This window comes from Paroedura picta, chromosome 12, assembly GCF_049243985.1.
Source record: "Paroedura picta isolate Pp20150507F chromosome 12, Ppicta_v3.0, whole genome shotgun sequence".
NCBI classification, from domain to species: Eukaryota; Metazoa; Chordata; class Lepidosauria; order Squamata; family Gekkonidae; genus Paroedura; species Paroedura picta.
This window is the reverse complement of record NC_135380.1, coordinates 41,373,335-41,401,285: the sequence shown is the minus strand read 5'-3', so window position 1 is coordinate 41,401,285 and position 27,951 is coordinate 41,373,335. Positions and strand designations below refer to the sequence as shown.

General features: G+C 46.8%; 2 protein-coding genes across 11 annotated transcripts in view; both read right to left on the bottom strand.

The window, feature by feature from the left end:
• The window catches only part of PIP5KL1 (phosphatidylinositol-4-phosphate 5-kinase like 1), a 38,753-nt gene extending 20,114 nt beyond the window's left edge, over positions 1 to 18,639 (bottom strand). The window contains exons 1-6 of one of the 10 annotated variants that reach the window (XM_077305651.1): positions 18,501 to 18,639; positions 14,064 to 14,170; positions 11,018 to 11,110; positions 5,786 to 5,986; positions 2,791 to 2,841; positions 881 to 1,035 (exon numbers count right to left, since the gene is read on the bottom strand). In XM_077305651.1, the coding sequence (XP_077161766.1) occupies positions 881 to 1,035; positions 2,791 to 2,841; positions 5,786 to 5,986; positions 11,018 to 11,110; positions 14,064 to 14,144 (581 nt within the window). In that variant the 5' untranslated portion in view covers positions 14,145 to 14,170; positions 18,501 to 18,639. Of the gene's footprint in view, positions 1 to 880; positions 1,036 to 2,790; positions 2,842 to 5,769; positions 5,987 to 8,869; positions 8,936 to 11,017; positions 11,111 to 12,590; positions 12,818 to 13,551; positions 13,704 to 14,063; positions 14,171 to 18,500 lie in introns of those variants that run through there. The other 9 variants (XM_077305653.1, XM_077305655.1, XM_077305659.1 and 6 more) reach the window with 9 other exon arrangements.
• Positions 17,119 to 23,168, bottom strand: DPM2 (dolichyl-phosphate mannosyltransferase subunit 2, regulatory). Its single transcript, XM_077305662.1, has 4 exons — positions 23,036 to 23,168; positions 21,895 to 21,984; positions 21,527 to 21,629; positions 17,119 to 19,571 (listed from the first exon to the last, which is right to left on the bottom strand). The coding sequence occupies exons 1-4, from the start codon at positions 23,039 to 23,041 to the stop codon at positions 19,513 to 19,515; spliced, it is 258 nt and encodes an 85-aa protein (XP_077161777.1). The 5' UTR covers positions 23,042 to 23,168; the 3' UTR covers positions 17,119 to 19,512.
• Positions 23,169 to 27,951: the final 4,783 nt, after the last annotated feature.

Sequence of the window (27,951 nt, the reverse complement as noted above, 5' to 3'; positions counted from 1 at the left end):
GGGTATGATCAGTCAACCAGTTATTGATCCACCTGACAGAATTAAAATCTATAACGCATTTTAGCAACTTGTCATCAAGAATATCACATGGAACCTTATCAAAAGCTTTGCTGAAATCCAGATAGACTATGTCCACAGCATTCCCCTGATCCAGCAAGTTAGTCACTTTCTCGAAAAAAGAGATAAGGTTGGTCTGACATGACCCGTGCTGAGTCTTAAATGGAATTGGTTTATATTAGATATATATTGACTTTTAATGGTTGTTAGCCACCCCAAGACTGATTAGAGTGGGGCAGCCTAAAAATATAATTAAACAAATGAATAAAGTGAAAACGAGACAAAATAGTGGGGATGGGGAATCCAAACCAGTCCCTCAACCACTCCTTGGAACTGGTTCATGGGCCAAGCCCCTCGCACTGATGGTTTGTGATGGCCCAGGGTTACCCCAGCCTCAGTTCCCTCCCGGCCATCAGTGGCAGAGGGAGCTTAGTGGCCTATATTACTGGTGCTGCCAATCTCCAGGTGGGGCCTGGAGATCTCCTGGAATTACAACTGCTCTCAGGATGGTGACTAGCCCAAGATCATCCAGCTAGCTGTGGAGGACTTGTGGGGAATCAAACCGGGCTCTCCAAATGTGAGGCTGCCGCTTTTTAACCCCCACACCAAGCTGGCTTTTCAAAGAAGGGTCTGTATGGCATTATACCTCAATGTGGTTTCCTCTTGAGCTCCTACCAGCCAGTTTGGACATTGCTGGCAGCAGCGGGAGCCCAGGAAAAGATGAGTATTTGGGGAGGTAAAAAACCCTCCATGCCTCTCAGCTCTGTGGATGAAGAGAACAAATCCATTTGCGTTCCTGTGTCTCATGCGAGGACTCACTCACGTGAGGAAAAAGTTGGCCGTGCTCTTTGAGTTGCTGATGAACTGCAGGTATGCACTTTGGCAGCTCAGGGATTGCTGATAATCATTGCCCACCAGGCCAAGGAACTGCCTGAACCTGGAGAAAGCGAGGCCTGCGTACGTCCTCATCTCAAAGCCCTGCAGCAATAAAGAACAGGGGGTTACACAACCAGTTAGAAGGAAAGGGGGAATGGGGGTCTCACAGAAGCCCCCAGAGTGAGAAGACTCAGGCACAGGGCCTCTTCTTTGGAGGGCGGGGCCATCCTGATGCACTGATCACTGCCTGTGGGCCCAGAAGTGACATCAGCATGTTGGACGAAACACTATGGCTACTTTGCTGGGGATGGTGCCCCTGGTAAGTCCTCTGCTGGCAGCCAGGCAACACCTGGCAACCCTAGTTTCGGGGGATTCCTAGCACCACCACTGTCACTTCCAGGTTTCCCCCAGAAGCCATGCCGTTAAGCTCACAGTTGCCCCCAATGTCTCCACCCCCACCATCCTGAGTTGCCAGGCTCCACATCCTAACTACTGTCATCATCAGCATCACCACCAGTCCGCCAGGTTGAGGCCAGAGTGGTACCCACTGTTACCACCTGAGGATCTCTAAGTTGAGGCCAACCAACTCCCTCACTCCCAGGGAGAGAGAGAGAGTTATTGACCCATGCTGAACGGGAGAGTGGCTGGTATTTTATAGTTCGCCATCTTGTCATGCTATTATTTTGCTATGCTGATTGTATTTAGGGGTATTTTAGGGGATTTTATTGTGTTTTATTGACTTTGTAAACCGCCATGAGACATTTGAGAGAGGCAGTATATAAATATAAACATAAATAAATAAAACCGTTTTGTTTTTGTGTCTCACCCTTCTTGGTTGCCTTAAAGCCCTGTGCAGGAAGAGGGCTTCCTCTGCTAAAAGAACAAAGTTTGAGTCCAGTGGAACCTTCAAGTCCAACAAAGCTTTATTCAAGGGATATGCTTTTGTGTTCATGCACACTTCTTCAGGTAGTATAAAACCAGAGTCCAGTGGCACCTTTAAGACCAACAAAGATTTATTCAAGGCGTGAGCTTTCGAGTGCTTGCACTCGAAAGCTCACACCTTGAATAAATCTTTGTTGGTCTTAAGGGTGCCACTGGACTCTGATTTTATTGTGCTACTTCAGACCAACACGGCTACCCATTTGAATCTATTCTTCAGGTACTGTATCCGAATAAAACTTTAATTATTATTTTAATATATATACCACGCTCCCTAGCACCTCAGGGTACAAGAGCAATTCAAAATAATAGAGTATCAAAGAACATCGATAAACATCAAAACAAAATCTCAAAACATTAAAATATTCAGAGTCTCATCTGAGCATTAAAACGTTAACGCATCTCAGTGCACTATGATGGTCTCTTCCAGGTGTGACCTGGCAGTGGTATTCTTCTTGGGGGGTTTCCATTTGGTGGTGTGGTTTAAGGTCTTCCAGGTGCCACTGGACTCAAATGTTATCCTGCTGCTTCAGACCAACATGGCTATCTGCATCTATTCCTGTATTAAGTTCATTGAAAAATCCACCTTGAGGCCCATAGGAGCAGAAAATGTAACAAAATGGGGGAAAGGATAAGGAACATGTGACTTCCCATCGCAGTTTTTTACGGGTGCACATGATCTAAATATGGCCCCAAGGAAAGCAGTGGGCAGAATCATAGAATCACAGAGTTGGAAGGGGCCATACAGGCTATCTAGTCCAACCCCCTGCTCAACGCAGGATCAGCCCTAAGCATCCTAAAGCAAGGTAGAGTCATTATATATATTAACTGCAACATTTGTTCTGCTATTAGTCTGGAAGGGGCCTGAGGGGTGCACAGAAATGATTCCCCTTCAGTCCATGCACAACTTTCACCTACCTCATGGGCCTGTTTAAGAACTGTGGTAAGATCCGACTCCCTGATGAGATCCTGGAGGAGAGAGAAAGGGGGAGAGGAAAGGGGGAGGAGCCAAAATCAGGACACTGATTAAACGATTCCCATCTTTGCCTTTGGCATCCCGTTGTTTAGTATATGTATATGTATATGTATATGTATATGTATATGTATATGTATATGTATATGTATATGTATATGTATATGTATATGTATATGTATATGTATATGTATATGTATATGTATATGTATTATTTATTTATTACCCACAACTCCCTGATGGTTTGTGGCGAGTTACATAAGTCCGAATAAAACCCCATAAAAACCCGAGACATTAAAAACCCGAATAAAACCCCATAAAAACTTGAGACATTAAATCCCAATCATAAAACAAGACCAAAAGGAAAAAGGATCAATAATCCAAAGGAAGAAGCTACGGCGGAAAAAGAGCAATCTTTGAAAGGAACAAAGAATATTCTCCGTGTCCTACAGGCCGTGCCAGTGTAAAAGGAGATGATGTTTAGAAGAAAAGGAGAAGCCAAAAAGGGGACAACGTCACAAAACACAACAAACCTAACCAACCAGTAATCAGGAACCAAAAGGTTAGGTGTCCACAAGATACCACCTCAGTGATCACCAAAGCCCGAGGCAGTGCATAGGAGGCCAGCGCCACAGGGCGGAGAGGAGGAACGGCCTTCCTCTCCGCGCCATGGTGCTGGCCTCCTAAGCGCCACCTTGGGCTTCGGTGATTGCCAAGGTGGCCAAGCCGCGCGCACACACACAAATATAGAGCAGAGGTAGTCAAACTGCGGCCCTCCACATGTCCATGGACTACAATTCCCATGAGCCCCTGCCAGCGTTTGCTGGCAGGGGCTCATGGGAATTGTAGTCCATGGACATCTGGAGGGCAGCAGTTTGACTACCCCTGATATCGAGGATGTCCATTTATCAAATTTAAGTCTCCTTTTCCATGGCTGCTAAAAAATTCTGGTGTGTGGCCAGTAGCTTCTGGTGAATGGATGAAACCAAATTACCTTCTATCAGTTCCATTTTTATGGAGCTTGCTATTCATAGAGAATTGAATTTTTTTTTTCAATCTCACAGACTGCATTCTCTAGAATATCCCATACGTGTACAGAATTAGACCCCTGAGGAAGGCTGATTTTGGGGTTGAATCATATTAAGTCTATCTTTGTAGATCCAGCATTTTGTGATTTCAATTACTGGCCTGCGGTAGCTTCTCTCAACTTTTTTATTGTTGAGAAACCCCTGAAACATTCTTCAGGCTTCAAGAAACCCCAGAAGTGGCATGATGATGCAGAAGATGGTTGGGAAGCAGAGCTGTGGACACGCCCACCCAGGGCCCCTCCCCTCCCCACCACCTCCAGGACATTTGGGGGGGGGGTGCCAACATGACCATATATGGTCATACTCAATAAATGTTTAAACAAATATTATAAATAAATAAGTAAGTAAGTAAGTAAATAAATAAATAACTCCCAACCATTTGGGAAGCCCCTCCAGGCCAGGATGAAATCTCTCTTCTAAGAGGACACTTGATCCCTGCAGCATCTAATGTCACTGTATTAAAATTAATTCTGACAACATCATAAATCCATGTTAAGAGGTTTCAAATCTGCAGAAATTTCCCCAAGAGTCTCCTGCACAAATCCTGCAATCACAAAATTTCAGACTAGGCAATGAATGCTTGCAAATGTGAATGAAACCAGCTCCAACTGATGAACACCAATGAGAGACCCACAAGATTTGACTTGCCAAGTTAAGTATAGAAGACGGCTAAGAGAAGTAAAGAATGCTTTGGCAGTTGTGCAGACCTGTTGTTTAAATGGAGCAAAATGCCAGTTCCTGGTTGTGATTATGGTGCAGCCCACATACTATTTTCCATCCGCCACATAGTCTTTTTCAACTTTTTGACCATGGATTAACCCCTGAAATAGCTTTTAGATTTCAAGTGATGCCAACTGCCCACGCCTCCTGGCCATGGCCCCAAAGTCACATGTTTACAGCGTGCAAGACCTCATAAAATAAAATGCTTGTTAAATAAGAAGTTAGTGTCATTTTTGCATGTGCAGTACCTTGCCTGAGCAAAAAAAGGAAGCATTGATCTCAGCTGTCATAAAGCCCACAATGCAATACACAGTTCTCAGGGGAAATGATCTGTGCGAATTGGATATCACTTGCAACTTTGGGAGATCTCCAGGAATCACCAGGAGGTTGGCAATCCTAGTAAGACCTAAGAACATATTTTTCCAGGGTTGGGAATGGCTGAAAAAGGAATCCTTTTGCAGGCTGTGCTGAGTCCTTACACTGGACCTAGATGTAGTAGTGCTCAGCTATGGATGCCAGCCTCCAGGTGGGGGGCCTGGGGGTTCCATGGAATTACAATTGATATCCAGATGACAGATATCAGTTTCCCTGGAGGGAAATGGCTGCGTTGGAGGGCAGACACTGTGGCATTGGATACAGTCCTCTCCTGCTTGAAGATCTGAATATTGCTTGCAACAGCCCCACCATTTCCTGCTGGTGGGGCTCTGAGAATAAATTCTGAGAGGGGAAATTAGAAGAGCCAATGGGGGGAGCGCAGCAGATTCAGCTCTTCACTCCCATTTGTTAATTACAAACACACACAAACGCGCGCACACAGACTGGAGTGAACCTGGCTAAGAATAACTGTGTCCCAGGAATGTGAATGTTGTGATTTCCAGGGAGATGTGATGGAGCTCTTTGTACTGCATGGATTGGAAAACAAGATATTAGTATTTAAGGGAGTTGCCCAATCTGTCCGCATAACCACTGTACCTACTTGGCTACGTATTTTATATTATTATGTGTTTCTTAAATAAATAAGCTCCTGGTAGCAAGAAACCCACGGCCACGGCTGCGGAAGGCCGTGGGGGAGTCCTGTCTCGCAGCTAATAAGGCAAGAGGGCCAGGCCTTCGCACCCTGACCGATGCTCACTGCCGTTGGTAGATTGTCCTCTGCCGGCTGAACTGCCACCTTCAGGCCCTCTTTGAGCATGCAGGTGAACTCGTAGAACTCATGGCTCTCGTTGATTTCAAAGAAACCCAAAAGCTTCCATTCTTCACGGATTCTCCAGAGGTGCCGAAACTTTCCCGAACGAGACCAAGTCGCCCTCCTACGCAGGTCTGCATAGTTCACCTGTGGGAAGCGGGGGTAGGGGACACAGAATAGGGAAAATGTTACTGAAGGGTTCTGACCTAACCTTTCTCTCTCAGCCCCTCCCTTTTGAGAGTCTGCTTGGTGTAGTGGTTAAGAGGGGTGGACTTTAATCCTCAGAACTGGGTTTGATTCTAGGGTTGTGCGCTTTGGTGGCCGAAGTGGCTGTTCCAGCCCGAAGCAGCCAGCGCCATGGCCCTGGCTGCTTCGGGCTGGAATGGCTGCTTTGGTGGCCTAAGCACACAACCCTATTCCACTCTCCTCCGCGTGAAGCCTGCTAGGTGACCTTTGGGCCTGTTCTCTCAGAGCTAAGGTGCCCATCTGTCCCGCTTCTCACAGGACCGCCCTGCCGCCAGGCCAATTGCCCCGCGTCCTGCTACCTTCTGCAAATGTCCCGTGATGGCGCCCAGCCCCTCGTGAGGTGAGGTGGCATGGGGCGAGGCGGCGTGGGGTGAGGGAGCCGGAGGCAGCGGAGGAGGAGGAGCCATGCAGCGGGCCAGGCCGGATGGGGCGGGCAGCCAGGTGGCTGCCTCTGCCCCACTCCCGGATTTGCAGGCCAGGTAGGATGGGGTGGGCAATCAGGCGGCTGCCTCCGCCCCACCCCGTCTTCATTCTGCTCAGCCGAGGGAGCTGGAGGCAGTGGTGGTAGCAGAGGAGGAGCCGCGCAGCGGGCCAGCTCAGCCCAGCCCAGCCCGGATGAGGCAGGTGGCCAGGTGGCTGCCTCCGCCCCGCTCCGTCTTTACTCCACTCTGCTTGGCCAGGGGAGCTGGTGGCGGCGGTGGCGGTGGAGGAGCCACGCAGCCCGGCCAGCCAGAAACGAAAGAAAGGTATGGGCTCTCCCTACAACTGCAGTGTGTTTACAGAAGCATCATCCACTCTCTGCCTTCCATTTTTGTGCTCCTTTTTTACCTGTTTTACCTGTTTAAGAAGAACCTGAACTATTAGGTACATCAGAAGTATGGGACATTCAAGTATTCAGCATGCAGAAGGGTCCCTGACAAACATGGAAAACTGGAAATCTGTGATTATGTGCCTTATTATTAAAGAAAGTCTTAAAGCAAAATTCTGCTTATAAAGGGTAGGTCATGGTCAGTTAAAATGTTGAGTAGGATGAAATCCTTTAGATGAAACACAGGGAGATTAAAGGCACACTGCCATATAGGGATGCCAGCCTCCAGCAAACGGGGCTGTGTGTTGTTTCGTGCTTGGTGACTTAAAACAGCTCTGGGGAGGGACTGCAGCCAGGGAAGCCTCGCTGGGTAAACGAAGGCTTGCCGGTGCGTTGATCTCCGCTTGCTCCGAGAAAAAAAAAATGGCGATCGCTTCGCCGGAAGATCAGAGAAGAGAGCTAGGGGGAGGGACTTTGCAGAAACCGCAACAATGGTAACGCACAGAACTTTCCCGCTAGTGTTGCTGATTGGTTGCAAGAGTGTAGCGCTTTCTGGAGGGTGAATCCACTTTTTGGGATTTCCCTGAAAGTGCTACAACGAAGCGCTTTTTGCAGATTGGTTTCAGGAGTGTTGCAGATTGTCAATGACGTTGTGCATAACAGCAAAACAGTAGCGATTTCAATTTGTAACCATTGTGCTATTTTGAACGAGTGCGGAATGGCCCCCAAAGTCGATCAAGCCTTCCCAAATCTTAAAAGGAGTTTGGATACTTCAGAGCTTGCTCTCTCTTTCTCTCTCCCCCCTCCCCCAACCATACAGGCTTTGCTTCCCTAAAGCAGCCCCATCCCCACCCCCAATTGTTGAGGCACTTTCTCCGGTGATTTCAGCCCCTTCCCTTCTTTAGCACGGAATTAATTTTTGTGAAGGGCTACCTCTGCAGACCTGTTTGAAAAATTCTCCTGCTGTTTTCCAGAAAACCAGCGGAGATCTTGGTGGGAGGAAAGATCTCTGGGCGGAGGGAGTGGGCACAGGCCCCCCCACACACAAACATCCATCTCCAGGCCACAGCTGGAGCTTGGCAACCCCCGGTGTTTCCAAACTGTGCAGGCCTTAGGTGATTCCAGACCTCCAGGTCAAACTTGGAGGTTGGCAACCCCCCATCAGTGGCATCCCTATTTGCCAGTCTTGAAATCTGGTCACCTTACTCAGAGCTCTCTCAGCCTCACCAACCTCACAAGGTGTCTGTTGTGGGGAAAGGAAGGGGACGTGATTGTAAGACAGGAGCCCTGCCGGGTGACCTTGGGCCAGTCACAGTTCTTTCAGAGCTCTCTCAACCTCACCTTCCCCATTGGCAGGCACTTCTGAACTTAAAACTCATTCTTTCTTATATGTTTCAAGCTCTGCCAGCTCTCGGGTGGGAATTCCCTGAACGTTTGGGGAGGACTCCAGCAGGATATATTGCCACACAGTTCACCCCCAAAGTAGCCATTCCTCCCGCAGGGGAAACTGATCTCCATAGTCTGAAAACCAGTTGTAATTCTGGAATACGGTATCTCCAGGCCTCCACAATTAGCAACCCTACAATATTTTTGATACTTAGAATTCATAGACATCAAGAACACACCCCATGTCTTGGCAATAGGTACAAAGGTTAACCATGGCTTGACAGGAACCACTGCCTCAACCCTTTTGTTTCTTCAAAGGCCTGCCTGGAAACTTAGGAGCTTCACTGAGAGTAGATGGTGGGCTTCTGCCCTCCAAGTGGGACCCCCCCCCCACTCTGACATGCAGCTCACGGTATGCCTTTGAGCCAGTGGCTGCCTCTACGGTGAGAGAAGGCGGAGACATGGGTGATGTGCCTGAGATCTAGGAGAAAAATGCACTAGATGGATACATAAAGAAATAGATGGCGGTCCGGGGGAGTGGGAGAACTTAGGCAGTAGAGGATAAACATTGGGGAAAGCTGTCTACATACCTGGGCTTGCGAAGAACCCATGATAACTGATGGTACTATCCCTTCAGGTGGAAACAAGCTGATGGGGGGGGGGGCAGAATGAGAATATGACCATTCTAATCTCCCCGGAAACCACAGAACCGCCAGGCAGGTGGGAATTCCTAGCAAATGGAGTCAGAAGGCAAAGGCACCTCTTGCCCGTCAACACAGCAATGCTGAGCCTACCAGAGATCTATTTTAGCACTTTTATCCTCACAACAATCCTGTGAGGTAGGTGAGGCAGAGGGCCAAATTAGATAAGCACTGAGGGGAAAAAACCCTGAATTATCAGGGCAGTAGGAGCCCAGTTTGGATAGAGACCATGGCATGAGGGAGAGTATTAGCCATCGTCCCCTCCAATCCCATGCTGTTTTCTTAACCTAAAAGTGCCCTCTTTGCCTCATCAGGGTAAAGACTTTTGAAGGAGGATTCAACCCACCTGCCCCACCTTGAGCTGTGGTCCAAATCTGAAAATGGATCCCCAAAGGCAAAATTTATTCAAGCTGATAACTTGCTGGACACATGTTTCCAGTATAAATCTGATCTGGCCTTGAGAGAGAGGTCCAGACCTTTTCAGCAGGGAAATAATAATAATAATAATAATAATAATAATAATAATAATAATAATAATAATAATAATAATAATATTTCCATGGACTTTAAGAGTGCTCGAACTGAGTTTTTATTATTATTGTTGGTTTTTATACCCCGCTTTTCACTGCTAAAAGGAGTCTCGAAGCGGCTTACAATCACCTTCCTTTCCTCTCCCCACAACAGACACCCTGTGAGGTAGTTGAGGCTGAGAGATCTCTGATTGAACTGCTCTGTGAGAACTGCTCAAATGGGACTGTGAGGAGCCCAAGGTCACCCAGCTGGCTGCATGTGGAGGAGCAGGGAATCAAACCCAGCTTTCCAGATCAGAAGCTGCCGCTTTTTAACCACTACACCACACTGGCTGTCAAAGGTTTTACACGAAAATCTGGCTCTTCGATCCGAAAGTTATGTGTGGGGATTTGAACGCTTCTTCTCAGTCCTAGTCCTGCACTCCAGTTAGTGAACCACATTGACCCTCTGGTGGTAGAAATGCACTCACCGCCTGTCACAACTATTGTACTTTACCCCAAGTTGCCTCTAGTGCAGTTTCTCCCGCTCTCTCCCATTTATAACTGTGCTTCCTGCTTGGTTTTTGCTTGGGGTTGCCAGCTCCAGGTTGGGGAAAGCCTGCAGACTTCAGGGATGAAGCCTGAAGAAGGCAGGGTTTGGGGAGGGGAGGGGCTTCAGTGTGGTACTGTTTGCACTCCGAAGCAGCTATTTTCTCAGGGGAACTGAACTTTGTTGCTTGGAGATGAGCTGTAATTCCGGGGGATCCCCAGGTCCAACCTGGAGGCTGGCATCACGATAATCTTGCTCTACTTTGTTTTCTTCACATTCTGCCTTTCGTGTTCCTTTCCCTGGATGCTTTAGTCTGATCCTGCACTGAGCGGTGGGTTGGACTAGATGGCCTGTATGGCCCCTTCCACCACTATGATTCTACATCTGAAAAAGTAAAGTAAACAACAAAACTGTATCTTTCTTTCTTGCATGTCATTCAACTCTTGAGGAGACCTTGGCACAAATTACAGCTCCAAAGATTAACTCCCCTTTATGACATTTCGCCGTAGGTGTTTTCAAGGGAAATGCGGGGGTGTAGGAGATTCTCCACCATAAGTGGCCTCTACAAAGGTCAGCTTCTTATATACTTGCAACAATGCTGTCTTTCATTCATTCAAGAGCATACGTTTCTATCCAAAATACATGGTAGCTTAATACAGTGAAGATTACAGTGGAGAATCTCCTGCACCCCCAAATTTCCCTTGAAAACGCCTACGGTGAAAGGTTGAGAAGGGGAGTTATGTTCTGGAGCTGTGTGCCAAGGTCTCCTCAAGAAAGGAAGATTTTGTTTTGTTGATAATTGACCTGTGTAAAAGATTATTTTCTCGGACGTGAAACATAGCTAAACTTGTTTTGAGATAACAAACACTTGTGCATTAATTGTTATCTGCCCTTTAAGAACAACAGTACCTTTTCGGATCTCACTTTTGGCTTTGCCTGTTTCCCCCCGTATTTTGCTGTGTTTGCATAATTGCCTACCTGGAGGTTGGCAACTCTAGGTGCAGCATGATGGCTGGCATGCAAATATACTTGCCTGCATGGTGGATCCCGGCAGGTAGCTTCCACTTCTGTCTAAGAGGAAAAGTTCAAATGAACAACATTTTAGGATACCGAGAAAGCCGTTTTGAAATGCTAAAATTTATTCTACTTATTATTTATTTCTGAATTTATATCCTGCTTGCTCCCAGCAAGCTGGCTTGTGGCAGGTTACACATAAAACTCCATTAAAAAGTAAAATAAAACCAGTCTTCTCAGTGCAATTAGTCTCCAACCAGCGGCAGGTAAAAACAGACATCAAATCCCACCCTCCTGAGGTCCTGGTAGTTTACAGCCTTGTAATGGCAGTAGATCTATTGTAACCTCCATGGCAACCGTCGTGGGGGAAGGAAGGGGGGGGGGAGATGTTCTGGCCCTAGCCTTGACCAAAAGCCTGGTGGAAGAGCTCCGTTTTGCAGGCCCCGTGGCACTGTGACAGCTCTGACAGGGCTCTCAGCTTTTGCTGTTACTCATTCCACCAGGCAGGGGCCAGGAAAGAAAAGGTTGAAGCCAGGCACACCTCCTGTGGGCCAGGAATCACAAGCAAATTTGTACCTGCAGAGCGCAAAGCCCTTTAGGGGACGTAGGGAGAATCTTAACAGGGTGTGAATCTTAACATGGCATGATGAGCAGTGAACTCGAGGGAGGGGTAACACCAGTATTTCCTCCCCACCCAGCCTGGTGCCCCCGCCCAGTTGGTGCCAGCCTGGCCCTCTTCAAGAGCTGGCTTGCTGTCATGGTTAAGAGCTGCAGTGTCTAATCTGGAGAACAGGGACTGACTCTTCACTCCTCTACACGCAGCCTGCTGGGTGACCTTGGCCCAGTCACAGTTCCCTTAGAGCTCTCTCAGCCCCACCTACCTCACAGGGTGTCAGTTGTGGGGAGAGGAAGTGAAATCAGTAACCCTCTTTGGGACTCCTTGAGGTAGTGAAAATCAGGGTATAAAAAAAACCAGATCTTCTAATACACATCCTCATATAAACTTTAAAGTTCAGAGATTCAGAGGTAAGAGCTGAAATTCTTCCAATATTTACCACAGAGAAAACAGCCAGTCTCCAATTTATTCTCTGGCACTCAGAAAGACATTGAAAACACACACACAAATTAGCTGACATCTGCAAAAGAACAACATTCAGCATATTTTCTGGCATTGTTATATTTTCGTCCTGGTCTCCTTCCAAGGACATCGACCCCCCCCCCCACACACACACAAACACACAAACACAAATCCAGCAAGTGTGGCTAGGATTCATAGCAGGATTCATAGGCAGCTTCATAGCAGATGTAACATAGGCAGCTTCATAGCAGAGGCAGGATCTGATCTCAGGTCTCCCTAGCTGATGGCAATATACAATTATGCCACACTGGTTATTCCCATGCTTTTAAGGGGGAAAAGATGGGGTGATAGGGAAACATCCCTACCTCAGCTTTCTTTCCAGGGTTTATCACTTCTCGTCTCTCAAGAAACCTTCCTTCTCCATCTCACCAGATCCCCCCAAACTTTCTTTCCACTCACATTTTAGTATTCCAGTATGACCTTATTCCAAGATCCACTCAAGGCTTGGAAGAGCATCAACTCCTGCAGCTTGTGACCATCGGCAAGTCCTTCGTGCCGTCCCTTCCTCTAAGAGTCCGGGATTCTCTGCCCTCTCTTCCTCCTCTCCTGGCTACTGCAGGCTGCAGCAATTCTGAACGGCTCAGCCACCCCACGACATCAGCCTGTCGACAGCAATGCAGCTGAGGCTGGAGGCAACCGGCCAGGAGATGGGGATGGGAACAAAAGAGGCACAGAGAGTTCTGGAAAAGTTCCAGAGCAACAGTCAGCACTTTTCCTCTGCCCACCCCCCTGCACTGATTGCTCCCTCCACTATTAAAGCAGGTAGCGCTCAGAGACGCTTCATCAGCGTGATCCATTAAAAAAGAGGCATTGTGCATCAGGGAAGTAAAACAGGCCAAGCGATAGATCACAGTCCCTCCTTCCCCTAGCTTAGACCCTGCAACAGGCCTGGTAGGTTCCTTCTGCACATGTAGGATAAGGCCCTTTCAATGCCCTTGAGAAGTAGTTTCCAGTTTTGCCCAGGGAAATCCAGCTGCAAAAGCACATTGAATGCGCATTGCCCGACATGTGTGGAATGTTGGAGACAGGGAAGGCCCGTCTCCCAGAGAGATTCACAGCAGACAGGAGATTTGAATTGGAGTCTTCCCAACCCCAGTTCTGCATTAGGAATGCCAGTCTCAGGTGGGACCTGAGGATCCCGTGGTTTCCCAACTCATCTCCAGTCTAAAAAGATCAGTTCCCCGGGAGAAAATGGCTTCTTTGGAGGGAGGACTCCATTGCATTATACTCCACTGAGGTCCCTCCCCACACTAAATCCCTCCCACTCCTGGCTCCATCCCCAAAAGTCCACAGGTATTTCCCAACATAGAGCTGGCGACCTGACAGCTACACCACATTGGGGTCCACTTGGTAGGCTTACCAATTTTGGCTTGGGAAATTCCTGGAGATTCTGGAGTGGAGCAGCATTTAGGGAGGAGAGGCACTTCAGCGTGGTATAAATCTATCAGGCCCATCCTGCTAAGCAACCATCTTATCCAGTGGAATTGAACCCTGTTGTCTGGACCATATTTCCTTGATACAAAAAGGGATATTGGAATGGCAAAAACGGGACGGGGGTTAAATATTCTGTATTCATGACAGTAAAGTCATGAATCTGATTGTCGGGAAATAAATCAACACCAATAATAATAATAATAATATTAATATTGAACTTAGCATTATTCTTCTGTGGCACAGAACCCATACAAAAATTGGTACATGTAGGCCAGAAATACTCAGCTAGGGGGAAAGGGTTTCTAACCCGATCTTTCATTATAAAAACTCTTTCTTAATGCAGTCCCTAAAAGGAAATGCTAAGATATAATTTCTTCCCTGGTTATTGGGCCTATTACATACCTGCAAATAAATGAACAGTTTAAAGTCCCGACTGACCTTCTCTCTCTCTTTCTGCAGACCAGAAGTGAAGCTATGGGGCTCCTGCAGCTGCAAGGTGACCAACTGCCCACATTCCATGACTTTTTGCACCCTGGGCTCAAATTCTGTTTAATAGAAATCAAATCTAAATGAAAATGACCTGGGTTACATTAGCAACAGCACCAAGAATATAAGGCTACAGCAAGTATATGCCTTTTATTAAAAAGGGGACGAAATTGACATTTGAAATAAAATGAGGGGACGGCGAGGAAATGTGAAAAGAGTAATGTCCTCTTCAAAAGGTCAGCCTACTTAAGAGATGCCTCTTTTATCACCAGAAGGCAAAAATGTCACCACTGGGGTCAGGTGCTTTCCTTGACTACCACCCCCAGGCATTTGTGCTTCTCAGCAATGCTGCTGAATTGAGCCTGCTCAGAATTGCAGCCAATCCAGGCATGGAGCCCTGAACCCATTGCTGGACATCCAGAACTGGCAGTGGGGAAGCCCCAAGTGGACACACTGCACTGGGGAGAGGAGAGAATTGTGGCGATAATTGAGGAGGCCACTTTGATTGCTGTCCAAGGGTCATGGTCACACCACAAACAGGGCCCGGAAGCGAGAAAGGTGGAGGAACTACTAGTTCTGCCTGCCTGACTTTTCTCTGAGACACGTAGCGCTAGGGTTGTGTGGTTCGGCAGCCCAAGTGGCCGTTCCCGGCCGTAGCGCTGGCCGCTACGGGCAGGAACAGCCGCTTCGGCTGCCGAATCGCACAACTCAAACCCATGGCACCAAGAGCATCATGAGCTGTGTGCCCTTGCACAGTCATCCCTGTTAGGAATGCAGGCAGCCTATGCCTCAGAACTCCATGGAAACTTGCCCTGGAAGCATCACAAATGCAGCCAATCATGTATCGAATAGAGCAGGGGTAGTCAACCTGTGGTCCTCCAGATGTTCATGGACTACAATTCCCATGAGCCCCTGCCAGCATTTGCTGGCAGGGGCTCTTGGGAATTGTAGTCCATGAACATCTGGCGGGCCACAGGTGACTACCCCTGGAATAGAGACTCTAGTTACAGACCAATTAAGTGTCACCGTGAAGGACCAATCAGGTTCTTTGGCGGGTGTTCTAAAGTGTGTATTAGTTCATGTTATGCCCATGTTTCTTGTTTGGTGTTTAGAGTTGGATTGAATAAATGACCTGTTGATTTGAAGAAGTTCATGGTCTTGTGTCTGCTGAACCTGCAGCCTCTTCAGTCCTCATGACCTGAATGGTCTGGGACCATGGTATTTGTGAGACGGCCTCTCTTGGTATACCCCCCCCCAGGGGGGAGTTGGTTTTCCAAAATGGGAGCCTGCTAGTAGTCTCTGATCAGAGGCAGATGCACCATGATTGTCAACCATGAGCAGGGCCTTTCCTGTCCTGGCCCCGGTGTGGTGGAGCACACTCCCAATTGAGATCCTGTTCCAGTTCTGCAGGGCCTGTAAAACAGAGCTGGTTGATGATGGGCATGGTTAATGGCCCCCCAGCTGACCCCACTTTCTTCCTTTTTCCTTCTTTTTAACTCAGTTGCCATCTGTAAAACCAGTATGCTGGAAAAACTGATTTTAGATCTTGTATTATTCTAAGTATTTAATTGACCATGGATGTTTTAATTGTAATTCTCCTGTGGATGTTTTAATTGATGATTTTGCGAACTGCCCAGAGTTGGTTTGTAAAACGGGAAGGGAAGTGTTTAAGTCTCATAAATAAATATTTTTTTGCCATTTCCCTAGCAATAGTCTCAGAGCTGGAAAATGAGATGAGATATCAAGGTTCCAAGGTCACCATCCAATCACTCAAAATTAGCAGTGCTCAGGATAATTCCACGGGGTGTATGCATGAGTAGGGGCAGAAAGTAGACACACAAAGATCCTAAATACAATTAAGGTATACAGCAGTGGTTCTCAATCTTCCTAATGCTGCAGCCCCTTTAATACAGTTCCTCATGTTGTGGTGACCCCCAGCCATAAAATTATGCAAGGGTTCTTTCACAGAAATTAAACCCAAACTGACCAATGGAATGAAGATCCATTGTTCATGATTGTATATGAATTGGTTATAAATTGTATATAAATTGACAGGCACCTTCAGGTAGAGCGGCAACAGTAGCGGCGCCCCCCCCGCCAAGCTTCTTGCCCTGCCTCGACCCCTGTGAAAGGGCCATTCGACCCCCAAAGGGGTCCCGACCCCCTGGCTGAGAACCACTGGTATACAGGATTCCGATGAATCAGAATTTGGTTTCTCAGGACTCTCTTAGGCTGTTGCTGGGCACATTTACCGAAGAACCTTGTACCACAAAAACACACAAACACACCCCAGTCAGCAAAACAACAGCTGTTAAGTTTGGGCGCACAGGAACAAAAGCTAAATTTTAGGTTGTGCTTAAGGGAGGACAGTTCCTGCAGGGGAAATGTTTTCACAAGGCTGCCCTACCTGTCTATTGGGATGGGGCTTCAGAAAACAGGAGGAAAAAGCTAGCAGAGGTGGTGGTGGATTCCTTGCATATAAAGCAGCAAAGAGACTTGTTGGGTGGGTGGGTGGATGGGGGGCAGGAGATGCAGAAAAGGTATAGGGTAGAAAAAAAAAGGAACTTCTGCAAGAAAACATTGTGTAAGAGTTTTCTCATGGAGAACCCAGATCAATGTTATTAGTAGACCATCTGGGGCAAATGCTGGCAGGGGCTCCTGGGAATTGTAGTCCACGGACATCTGGAGGGCCGCAGTTTGACTACCCCTGATCTCGGGTAACCAGCCACAAGGTGAGAGTCAGAGGTGAGAAATATGAAGCGGAATAACTTTAATACACATCTGGGGAGGGGGGAGAACTTCCTGAAGCAGAAACCTCAACAAGTGCTAAGACAGTTGATTGAGATAAATTCTACTTAGGGGTGGCCAAGCTGTGGCATTGCTGTCAGGGGGTCATGGGAATCATAGTCCGTGCACATCTGGAGAGGTACAGTTTGGCCACTCCATTTCTACATGATTCAGATGTCAAATTCTTCCTTGGCTAATACACCAAGCGCATGAGCAGCAATGAATGAACCAAACCAGATTTTATTTCAGCGGCAAGTCTACCATCTCTGTATGACGTCTAACACGGTAGACTGAATCGCTGACATGTTGCTCCTTCAACCCCTTAGAGAGGATTTCCCAGACAACACGCATGGAGTTTACCACAAGTTGTTTTCCTAAAGGTAAAGGTATCCCCTGTGCAAGCACCGAGTCATGTCTGACCCTTGGGGTGACGCCCTCTAGCGTTTTCATGGCAGACTCAATACGGGGTGGTTTGCCAGTGCCTTCCCCAGTCATTACCGTTTACCCCCCAACAAGCTGGGTACTCATTTTACCGACCTCGGAAGGATGGAAGGCTGAGTCAACCTTGAACCGGCTGCTGGGATTGAACTCCCAGCCTCATGGGCAAAGCTTTGAGACTGCTGCCTTACCACTCTGCACCACAAGAGTCTCTTGTTGTTTTCCTACCACTCACTAAATATTTCTTTTGCTATCTTTGTTTAGGGGTGGCCAAGCTGTGGCTCTCCAGTTCTGGCAGGGGCTCATGGTAATTGTAGTCTGTCGACATCTGGAGAACCACAGTTTGATTTAGGGTTTTTGGGTGCTCTTCCCCTTCCATACATAGGTAGGGCAGTCCTGCAAAAATGCTCCCCCTGCTGGTCATTGCCCTGTTTACATTCTATAGAAAAGAGCAAGAGTCCAGGACCTTAAAGATACTGAAGTGACAAAAGCTCATCCCCAGTCACACATTTTGGTTGTCTTAAAGGTGCTCTTGGATTCTTGGCTCTTTCCTACTGCTAGAGAGACAGACTAACAAGGACACCCATCTTGATCTGTCTCCCTGCTTACTGACGGAGAGTCAACCATGTCTCCGGGCTGATGGTTATCCCCTTTTAGAACAGGGGTAGTCAACCTGTGGTCCTCCAGATGTCCATGGACTACAGTTCCCATGAGCCCCTGCCAGCACGATGGCAGGGGCTCATGGGAATTGTAGTCCATGGACATCTGGAGGACCACAGGTTGACTACCCCTGTTTCAGAACACACAGACACATACAGCCCTGGACAAACTGCAAAAGCAACTTCCTTTCTTGTGATGAGACTCCAGGAAGATGGCAGGGGACATTTCTGTGCCAGCTGAACCCTTCTGAAAACAAAACAGGTGGATGGCTCAGAAGAACTAGGCTGCCCACAGTAAAGCAAGCACTGCCTCCTTGTCTGTTGTCCACCCGGAAAGCCAGCCGGGGCAACAGAGGCCTCCACAGTCGCTTGAAGGGGCACAACTAGATAGTGAGGTTTCCAGCTGTGCCTGTCATTCTGGTGGTCAAAGAGGAGAGGGTAGCAAAAAAAAAAAAAAAGACATAGTGGGGAAAACACAGAAGATGCAGATAAGGGAAGGTCAAACCTTTTCAGGCTCAGTGCTGCTTTTCCCTGCACAAACAAGTGTGTCTCCGTGTCCACAGGGTGGTGAGAAACAAATGGTCCATGGGGTATGATGAGACGTCCTTCCTTAACAACTGGGAACTGGTACCGGCATGTGCTGGCAGCGGCTCATGGGAATTGTAGTCCATGGACATCTGGCAGGGGCTCATGGGAATTGTAGTCCATGGACATCTGGAAGGGGCTCATGGGAATTGTAGTCCATGGACATCTGGAGAGCCACAGCTTGTCCCCCATGATCTAAGATGTCCTCATAGTCTTTATTGACTTTTAAGCATAGAGGTAAAAGGTAAAGGTATCTCCTGTGTAAGCACCGGGTCATGTCTGACCCTTGGGGTGACGCCCTCCAGCGTTTTCATGGCAGACTCAATACGGGGTGGTTTGCCAGTGCCTTCCCCAGTCATTACCATTTACCCCCCCAGCAGCAAGCTGGGTACTCATTTTACCGACCTCGGAGGGATGGAAGGCTGAGTCAACCTTGAGCCGGCTGCTGGGATTGAACTCCCAGCCTCATGGCCAGAGCTTTCAGACTGCATGTCTGCTGCCTTACCACTCTGCGCCACAAGAGGCTCATTTAAGCATAGAAAGAATCCCTAAATCAAAACCATCAAAAATTAAAATGGAACTTTAGAACAGAAAGAAAAAATGGAATCTGATCAAAATTATCAGCAAATGGTAAGCTGGCATTTAGATGAGACACAGGCCGCAGAGCCACCAGGACTGCAGTTGGACTGTTTTATGCATCCCAAGCACGGAAGAAGAACCTCTTTTTCTGGTCCCTCGAGGGGAAACAGCTTTGAATCTACTTGGTCCGGGTACTTGCAACGAGGCCCCCAAAGGAGGCAGGCTGGAGAGCCCCACTGTCCTTCCCGGCCACCGACTAGTTCTCTGAGGCTGAAATGTCCTGGAAGAAATGCAGCGGTGGCTGCTGCCAAGAGCCTGTGTATTTCTTCCATGCCTCTTCCCTCTTGATGCCTTCAGGCAGATTTCTTGGTGGGCTTCCGGTTCTTCCATGCAACGATAGCTATAAAGACTCCTAAAGGACACAAAGGGAAAGAAAGCTCACACAGGGCACAAGCAGGGTTGCCACCCTCTCCAAAAGCCACAGGTCACATGCTACTCTCCCAAGTATGGGAGAAACGAGGACTGTGGGGAGCTACCAGGGTTCCTCATGCTAGATCTATGGGCTTATGCATTCATACAGCTGAAACAAAGTGAGATCTGTGTGAGCTAGAACCAGAAGATGCAGTCTGCAGAATAAAGTTTTACCTGGATTCTCCTGGCTGCACATAGAGGGTGAAAGGTTCGACTGCTTTGCCACAGAGCAACTGCGCATAGAAAACCAAGGAGAAGGCTAAAGAATACTCTTAACTCAGAGCATTCCATTTCCTTTATATAAAGAATCAGCGTCCTATTGGCAGCCTGGGAAACTTTACCACCATTGTGTCTCTAAATCATTTTCCGTCCTGGTCCCTACCTGATGGAATGAGCACCCAGAGGAGATCCAGGCCCTATCAGAACTGGTGCAGGGGCCTGCAAGATGGAGCTCTTCCCCCAGGCTTTTCGTTGGGGCCAGTGATAACAATATCAAATCACTCTTCAAACCAGGGGTAGTCAAACTGCGGCCCTCCAGATGTCCATGGACTACAATTCCCATGAACCCCTGCCAGTGTTTGCTGGCAGGGGCTCATGGGAATTGTAGTCCATGGACATCTAGAGGGCCGCAGTTTGACTACCCCTTCTCAAAACAATTATGTTTCTATGCCAGAAATAAGAAGGACTGCACTGATGACACGATTGAACGGAACTTGCATGGAAGATGCGATTTGAAAGGTTTTTAATGTTTTAATATTGAGGCTTTTGATATTAGTTATGTGATCGTTTTCCATTGTTGTGTACTGCCCTGAGTCTACATGGGAGGGTGGTATGCAAATTATGGAACCAATTAATTAAACTGGCTCTTAATGCTAAGCACTTGATCATTACCAACAGCTGGTGCATGACCCATGCATCATGGCAACTCTCGCCTCTGCCGTAAATTCACTAGGTGGCCTCAGATAAGCCCTTGTGTCTTGGCTTCAGCTTTCCATGCACAGTGTGGGAATAACACTGACCTACTTTATAGGGCTGTTGGAATGACTGGAATAAAAAGTAATTTTGACACCCTCACTCTAAGGAAGAGCAGAAGCAAGTGTTGTAGGTGACTTGTTTGTCTTCTTCATTACACTGCATTCTTGGAGTGGAAGGCGGTACTTAACAATCTCTCCACTCTCTGTTCCTGATATTATCAGGCTAAAGGTGAGGGCAACTGACCCAAGGTCACCCCATGAGCATCATAGTCGAGCGGGGATTTGAACCCTGATTTCTGTGTGGTCTGCCACTCTAATTCTCAAGGCCCCTGTATTGCAGGTGCATCTGTCATTATTTAAACCCTGTAAGAATCTGTACAAGAGATAAGAAGAAGGGTTGGTTCTTACATGCCGCTTTTCTCTACCCGAAGTAGTCTCAAAGCGGCTTACAGTCTCTTTCTCTTTCCTCTCCCCAAGATGTTTTGAACGTGTGTAACATTTAAAAAGTCACACAACATGTGACAGGCACGCCAAATGGAACTGGGAGGAGGGTGGTGTCTGCAGAAGCAAACAAGAGCTGTTGTTTTGTACCCCACTTTTTATTACCTGAAAGAGTCTCAGTGGCATACAATTGCCTTCCCTTCCTCTCCCCACAACAGATGCCCTGTGAGGTAGGGCTGGTAGAGCTCTGAGACTGGCCCAAGGGCACCCAGCTGGCTGCATGTGGAGGAGTGGGGTATCAAACCTGGTTCTCCAGATTAGAGGCTGCCACTGTTAAATACTACACCACACTGGCCTTCAAAGGATAAAGCTTTCCAAATCTACTGGCTAAAGAATGCCAGCAGCACACAGCAGGGCAGTTGTAGACAAGTCACCCAATCGGCTAAATCTACCCCTCACTGCGGGCTGAGATTTGACTCACCAATAAAGAGCAGTAACAGCAGCCCAGCAGCCACAGGGATGATCACTGAGTATTCCCGGGGCAAGAAATACTTATGAATGATGTGGTCGCTCTCAATGAAGGGCTATGGAAACAGACACAAATATATTAAAGGCACAGCTGTGGGCAGGTCCCTTCTGGAGTTTCAGGTTACCTTAAATGGCATTGCTGTATATGTACTGGAAATTTGTGGCCACTGTAGCTCAGCATTGGGTTATGCAAGTGGAAGGCTGCAGGTTTAATCCCCACCAGCCCCATTTAAAAGAGAACAAGCTTTGGGGAAACCCATTCTACCTGAATCCCCCCCTAATAATTGCTGCTGGTTATACTACAGCAAACAACGTCCATACCAGAACGATAATCCAGACAGTATAGTAAGCAAAGAGAATCAGACTGAAGGCTACTAAGCCATATCCGACCACCTGGTCAGTAGCTGTGGCCTGAAACACAAACAGAGGAAAGGAAAACAGTCATTCTTTTTATTGACAAGATGTAATTTGCAACAATATCACACAATAGATTTAAGTGGTACTCAACCATTCCAAAAATATGTCTGTAAAGTAGCATGCAAATAAAACCAAGAAAGCTCAAAATGAAACTAAAAAGAACAAAGCAATAAAGACAAAACGAAAAGCATTCAAAAGATGCACTTTTTAAAAATTTTAAAATAAATAAATATTTTGGATAATAAGAACTTCAAACAACAGCAAACATCTCCACAACCCATTCTGGGGGAGGCGGGAGGGGGAGACCCACTGATTTTGTTTGTTCTGGCCTCCACCCTACACCGTGCTCTTCTTATATTACAGTGATTAATAAACACCAATGCTGATCAGAACCTTAATTCCTGCAACCAACCTCTGGTATATTCCACAACTCGAATGATGTGTTTCTTTAAAAAGTTATGAATGACCAAGAGTAGCAGAGAAAGGGGAAACAAATGCCTACTGTCCCAAAAGATCTGTACCAGGTCGAGCCTGTCTCCAGCAGTCAGGCAGGCAGCAGCCTGGAAGAGAAATTTTCCTGTGCAGCCCCTTAACTGTGGAAACTCATGGAGGCTTTAGGCTGATCCTGCACTGAACAAGGGGTTGGACTAGATGGCCTCTATGGACACTTCAAACACTAGGATTCTATGACTCTTATCCTGGATGTGTCAGGCTGATCCTGCACTGAGCAGGGGTTTGGACTACATGACCAGTGTAGCCCTTTCCATCTTTAGGATTCTATAATTGTTATCCTGGATGCTTTAAGGTTGATCCTGCACTGATCACGGGGTTGGACTAGATGGCTTCTATGGCCCCTTCCAACTTTAGGGTTCTAATATCCATACTCAAAGCTTCTCCAGTATGATGATGGGCAACATCTCATTTGTTTTATGTATATTTAAGAATATACATGAAAACAAAGTATCTTTTCAAAAACCCAGTAAACGACCCTCAACGGGAAAGCGCAATGCGATCCAAACCAGCCACCCCATTTAGCGCAACTCACCATCATTTACTTAAAACTCCTTCTCTCTGACAGTCTCCCTCCACTCTATCGACCACAAGTCTCCTACTTCCGGCCAAGTCACCCAATCAGGAACCAAGTAATAGAGATCGAGGCTAGAGCGGCCAGCTGTTTCCGGCCTCTGCTTTTCTTCTCTTCCCTCAGCCCATGTAAAGTGGATAGGGTGCGTTTCACCATAGAGTTACTAAACGGATAGAGAGGCACACTTCCTTTGGCATCTCGCTGACAAAGTAGCCTCCGCATAGGGGGTTTACCCCCGTTTGGCAGAATGCAATGTTATTATTTCTAATAATTGTAATATTAGCAATAATAATAAAAGTTTCAGAACTGACGTAGAGACACATCCAGTTTCAGTTTTGGCCGGAAGTTTACATTGAGTCACGTTAGCCTTTTTCTAACTCTATGATGGAATTAAAGATCAGAGAAATCAGCACTCGCCCGAAGAGGTGTAATAAAAAGGTTACACACAGCCATCACTTCCGGGTTTTATTGGACTCATTCGCCGTGCGTGGTTGGTGCCTAAAAGTTGCTGGAACAATCGTGCCGAAACTCAAAGTTGTGTTGTCCGACAGAAGATCGTTTCTGCTCCATCGCTGGTTGTTAAGTCTGTCTCTGGTAATAAATTGAGGCAGCTTCATGCGTGTCCCATACATATTTATTACTGAATCAGATCAATGGTCCATCAAGATCAGCATTGTCTACTCAGGCTGGCAGCTGCTCTCCAGGGTCTTTGGTAGACATTGGGGTATTTAGTCTGACGCCCGGGAACGGGCAGGCTCTTGTGGGTGGAGTCCTTTGTGTGTGACAGGATCCATCTAGAGCAGGGGTAGTCAAACTGCGGCCCTCCAGATGTCAATGGAGTACAATGCCCATGAGCCCCTGCCAGCGTTCTTGTAGGGGCTCATGGGAATTGTAGTCCATGGACTCTGGAGGGCCGCAGTTTGACTACTCCTGATCTAGAGCTAGTCAGCAAAAGCCTGTTTTTGCCTGAAAATAGTAAAGAAACTTCCATGTACTCTCTGAAGCTGTTTAAATGAATGTGCCTCAGCCAGGTGTCTCCTTTGTCTGCCTGGAGACCTGTGCTGCTAAGCTGTTTTTTGAAAGCAACTGGGAAATAAATACGTATTTATATAAAATTCCTGCCAAAATGATCTCCATATTCCATTTGCTCACCGCTAAACTTACTTCACAGCAGCGAATCCCAGTGCCTAGATGAGGAGTGGCCAAACTGTGGCTCTCCAGATGTCCACAGACTACAATTCCCATGAGTGCGTCAGTAGCTCATAGGGGCTCATGGGAATTGTAGTCCGTGGACATCTGGGGAGTCACAGTTTGGCCACCCCTGGGTGATATGCACTTCCTTTAGGACACCCAGGAGGTTTGTCATTTAAAATAAACTTGACTCCCCCCCCTCCCAAAAAAATCATAGGAGGCTCTGTATGTCCCTCAGATGACAGGAATGGTGTGTCACAAGTCCAATCTCAGAAGCCAAGCAGAGTCTGTGCTGGGACTTGGAGGGAATACCAGGGTTGTGACACAGAGGCAGGCATGGCAACACCTCATCAGGTGACTTAATGGCAATAACAATGGCAACAACCCCTTAATTCAAAACTTGAAGATGAGGATTTACTCCTTCCTCCCTTGGAGCTGGCTTGCTATGCAGACACAGAGAATGGCTGTTCCAGGTTCACTGACCCATTACTCCAGCAATCCTGAAAAATTCATTCTGAGAGAGGGGGAAGTTGTGGAGGGACATTCTTGATGCCTCAGTTGGAAGAACCATCCAAGTGGCCACTTTTTTTTAAAAAAAAGGAGAAATGTGCCTATTTTGAAATAATTTTTAAAAACCCCTTCACTAAGTTAGTACGCCCAATCTGTCCCCTTCCCCACCTCTGTGAAGGTTTGATTTTGTCAGTCATTGACTTGGCCCATGAGCAGCCACTGAGGTTCAGGGTGCGGTTGGAAATTCGAACTCAGGCCTCTTGTCCCTTAGCAAGACATTCTAACCACCCTTGGCCTGAGGAAAAAAATATCTAAGTGTTGGCAAGGACATTAGGAAGTAAGCAGTCGGTGCAAGGACTGTGCATGACTAAGTGCATCAGCTATTCTCAGAGTGGGGGTGTTGGGGGAGAAGTCCATAGTGAGCCCCTGTGGTATCAGACTAGGACAGCCTTTCTCAACTTTTTTACCATTGAGAAAGCCCTGGAATATTCGATTCAAGCTTTGAGAAACCCCAGAAGTAATGCGATTGTTCAGAATGTGCTTGGGAAACATAGCTGTGTACAGGCCCATCCAGGCTGCTCCCCTTCCCATCCCCATCACTGGTCATTTTGGGAGGGGGGCAGGTTGACATGACCATATATGATCATATTACGGATAAATCTTTAAATGTTTAAAATGTATTAAAAATTAATAAATTCCCACTTGGAGAAACCCTTCCAGAGCCATCATGAAACCCTGGTTGAGCCTGGACTAGGGTGGAGACCCAGGTTTGAACCACCACTCTGGATCCTCAATGCAGTAAAATAAATTGTTCATAGGTTCACCAGGTATCCCTAGGCAAGGCCCTGTTCTCAGCCCCTTATTTATCACTGAGTATAATGATACGACTGCAAAGGGGCAGTTGTGTTAGTGAGCTACCTGGGAAGGATGTTGGCAAGATTGGTGAGAAAATGCAGGCGAAGTTCCATCTCTGCAACCCAAGCAAGGCTCTAAAAACTTACACACACTTTTGCGAAGCCTGCTTGGTGTAGTGGTTAGCAGCGCGGACTTCTAATCTGGCAAACCAGGTTTGATTCCAACCAGATGGGTGACCTTGGGCTCACCACAGCACTGATAAAGCTGTTCTGCTGAGCAGTAATATCAGGGCTTTTTCAGCCCCACCTCCCTCACAGGGTGTCTGTTGTGGAGAGAGGAAAGGGAAGGAGAATGTAAGCCACTTTGAGACTCCTTCGGGTAGAGAAAAATGGAATATAAGCACCAAATATTCTTCATATATAGAGAAGAGAGCAAGATTGGTGTAGTGGTTAACAGTGGCAGCCTCTAATTTGTAGAACTGGATTTGACCCCCCACTACTCCTTCACAGGCAGCCAGCTGGGTGACCTTGAGCCAGTCAATTTTTGCAAAAAAACAACTCTTCTTTTCACCTGCTCCCATTGTTCCAGTTGCTCCACAGACTAGTAGAGATGTTATCTCAGTTGAATAACTCCCCAATATTAGCTGGTTTATTTTCCTGATAGTATAAGAGAGGAGAAGAAGATGCTGATGACAATTGCTATGAATTACAGATAAAGGAAATTCTACATTTACACTGTAGTCAACCGTACACTTCAAAACGGAATCTTAGACATACAGAGCCAATCTTTTTAGCTGTCCAACTTTTTAAAGTTTGAAGGTCTATGTTTATGTTTGAAGGTTTATTTTAGGATCATTTGCTCTTAAACTTCAGATTACAATGCAGCTCAGACAGTAAAGACAATAAAAAAAGCAAACCAAGACAGATTGGAGGTGAAGTACCCCAAAAAAATCCCCTTTATTTCCCCCAAAACCGTAATGATATTTGACATTATAGTGATTTCCTCTTTATATCTGTTTTTTTCTCTACATTAGGAACCAGGTAACAGAATACAAACACGATCAGTTGAATCAAAAGACGGCACAGCATTCCGTTGTAAAAGAACAGAAACACTAGAGGAGTAAGTTAAAAACCATGATTTAAAAAAAAAAGAAAGAAAAGAAACATTAATTCCCCTCCAGCCCCCACAAAACTTTTTGAACAATCATCAAAAACAACTGCGGAACTAACATCTTCTATACTTGCATTAGACAACAAAAATGCCTTTAGATTTTACTTTTAGTCTGCTTTTAGATTTCAAAGTTTAGAAAGCATTAAAACTAACTCTTCAAGCCATTTGCCTTTCAAATTTGCATAGTCCCATTTCCTTGTCCAAAAAATATCGACACTTTCTCTGGCTATAGAATTATCTGAATATAAAACCGAGTGAGCGTCCCATCTCAGCTTCAATAACTTTATCAAGAAAATAAAGACGATCTGTTTTTTTTCTTTCTCTCTCTCTCTCTCGCTTTTTTACCCTCTCAAAAATATGGGCTTAGAAAACAAAACTAGCAAACATTATTTCTTGAAGCAAGGTAAAGAATTGGGACACTCTCCTCTTTAAATTCCAAGTTCCTTTTCTAAAAAAATAAATGAAAAGAGAGCTTGCCCCTTATTAGCCAAGCCAGAGCGGAAATGGTTAGCACTGGAGAGGGCGCGGCACCACTAGGACTCTGCAGATGAAGGCCCTTGGGACAAGGAGGACTGCAGACCCCAGAACTCTCGCTACCAGGCGAAGAGCTCACAGAACAGTCACCCAAGAGCCCAGCCCCGTCCACAGGGCTGAAATAAAGCGGCAGGGCAGCCATTTCCTTTCGCTAATCTGAACTGGAACAATGGATCCATTTAGCAGCTCAAGCAATGAGGGAGGGACGGTGAGAGGGAGGGGTCGGCCCTCCCGCTGTGCCCCCTCTCCAGGAGGGGTGCACCTAATGCAAAGTGTACCTGATGCGGGGCCTCCCAGAGGTTCGCCGTGTGGGGGCAGCTCAGCTGCACGGTCCACAAATTTTCTTTTTAATGGGGGGGGGGGTAAAACATCATGAAATCATTTTTGGGTAAAAGGTAATTCGATATCTTAATGAAACATTTCTCAGAGTCTCAGCTGCTCTGAAGAGGGACCAACCATGTCTTCTTCTGAAATCCATTCACTTTTGTCAGCATGGACATCAAATATGCCTGCTGCACCACCTGTACCCTTAAAGAGCCAGATGCGTGGAAAAATTCACACACATACCCCACCTGCCTTTCTCGTTTCAACATGGCGTCATCTTCAAACTCTTGGCT

Bases quoted from the DNA above. Each gene is read 5' to 3' on its own strand.
- DPM2 (XM_077305662.1), bottom strand. The intron at 21,630-21,894 runs GTATGGACGTTG...CTGTTTCCATAG, and splicing joins CTGTCTGGATTATCGTTCTG to CCCTTCATTGAGAGCGACCA. The intron at 19,572-21,526 runs GTGAGTCAAATC...TGTGTCCTTTAG, and splicing joins GCTGTTACTGCTCTTTATTG to GAGTCTTTATAGCTATCGTT.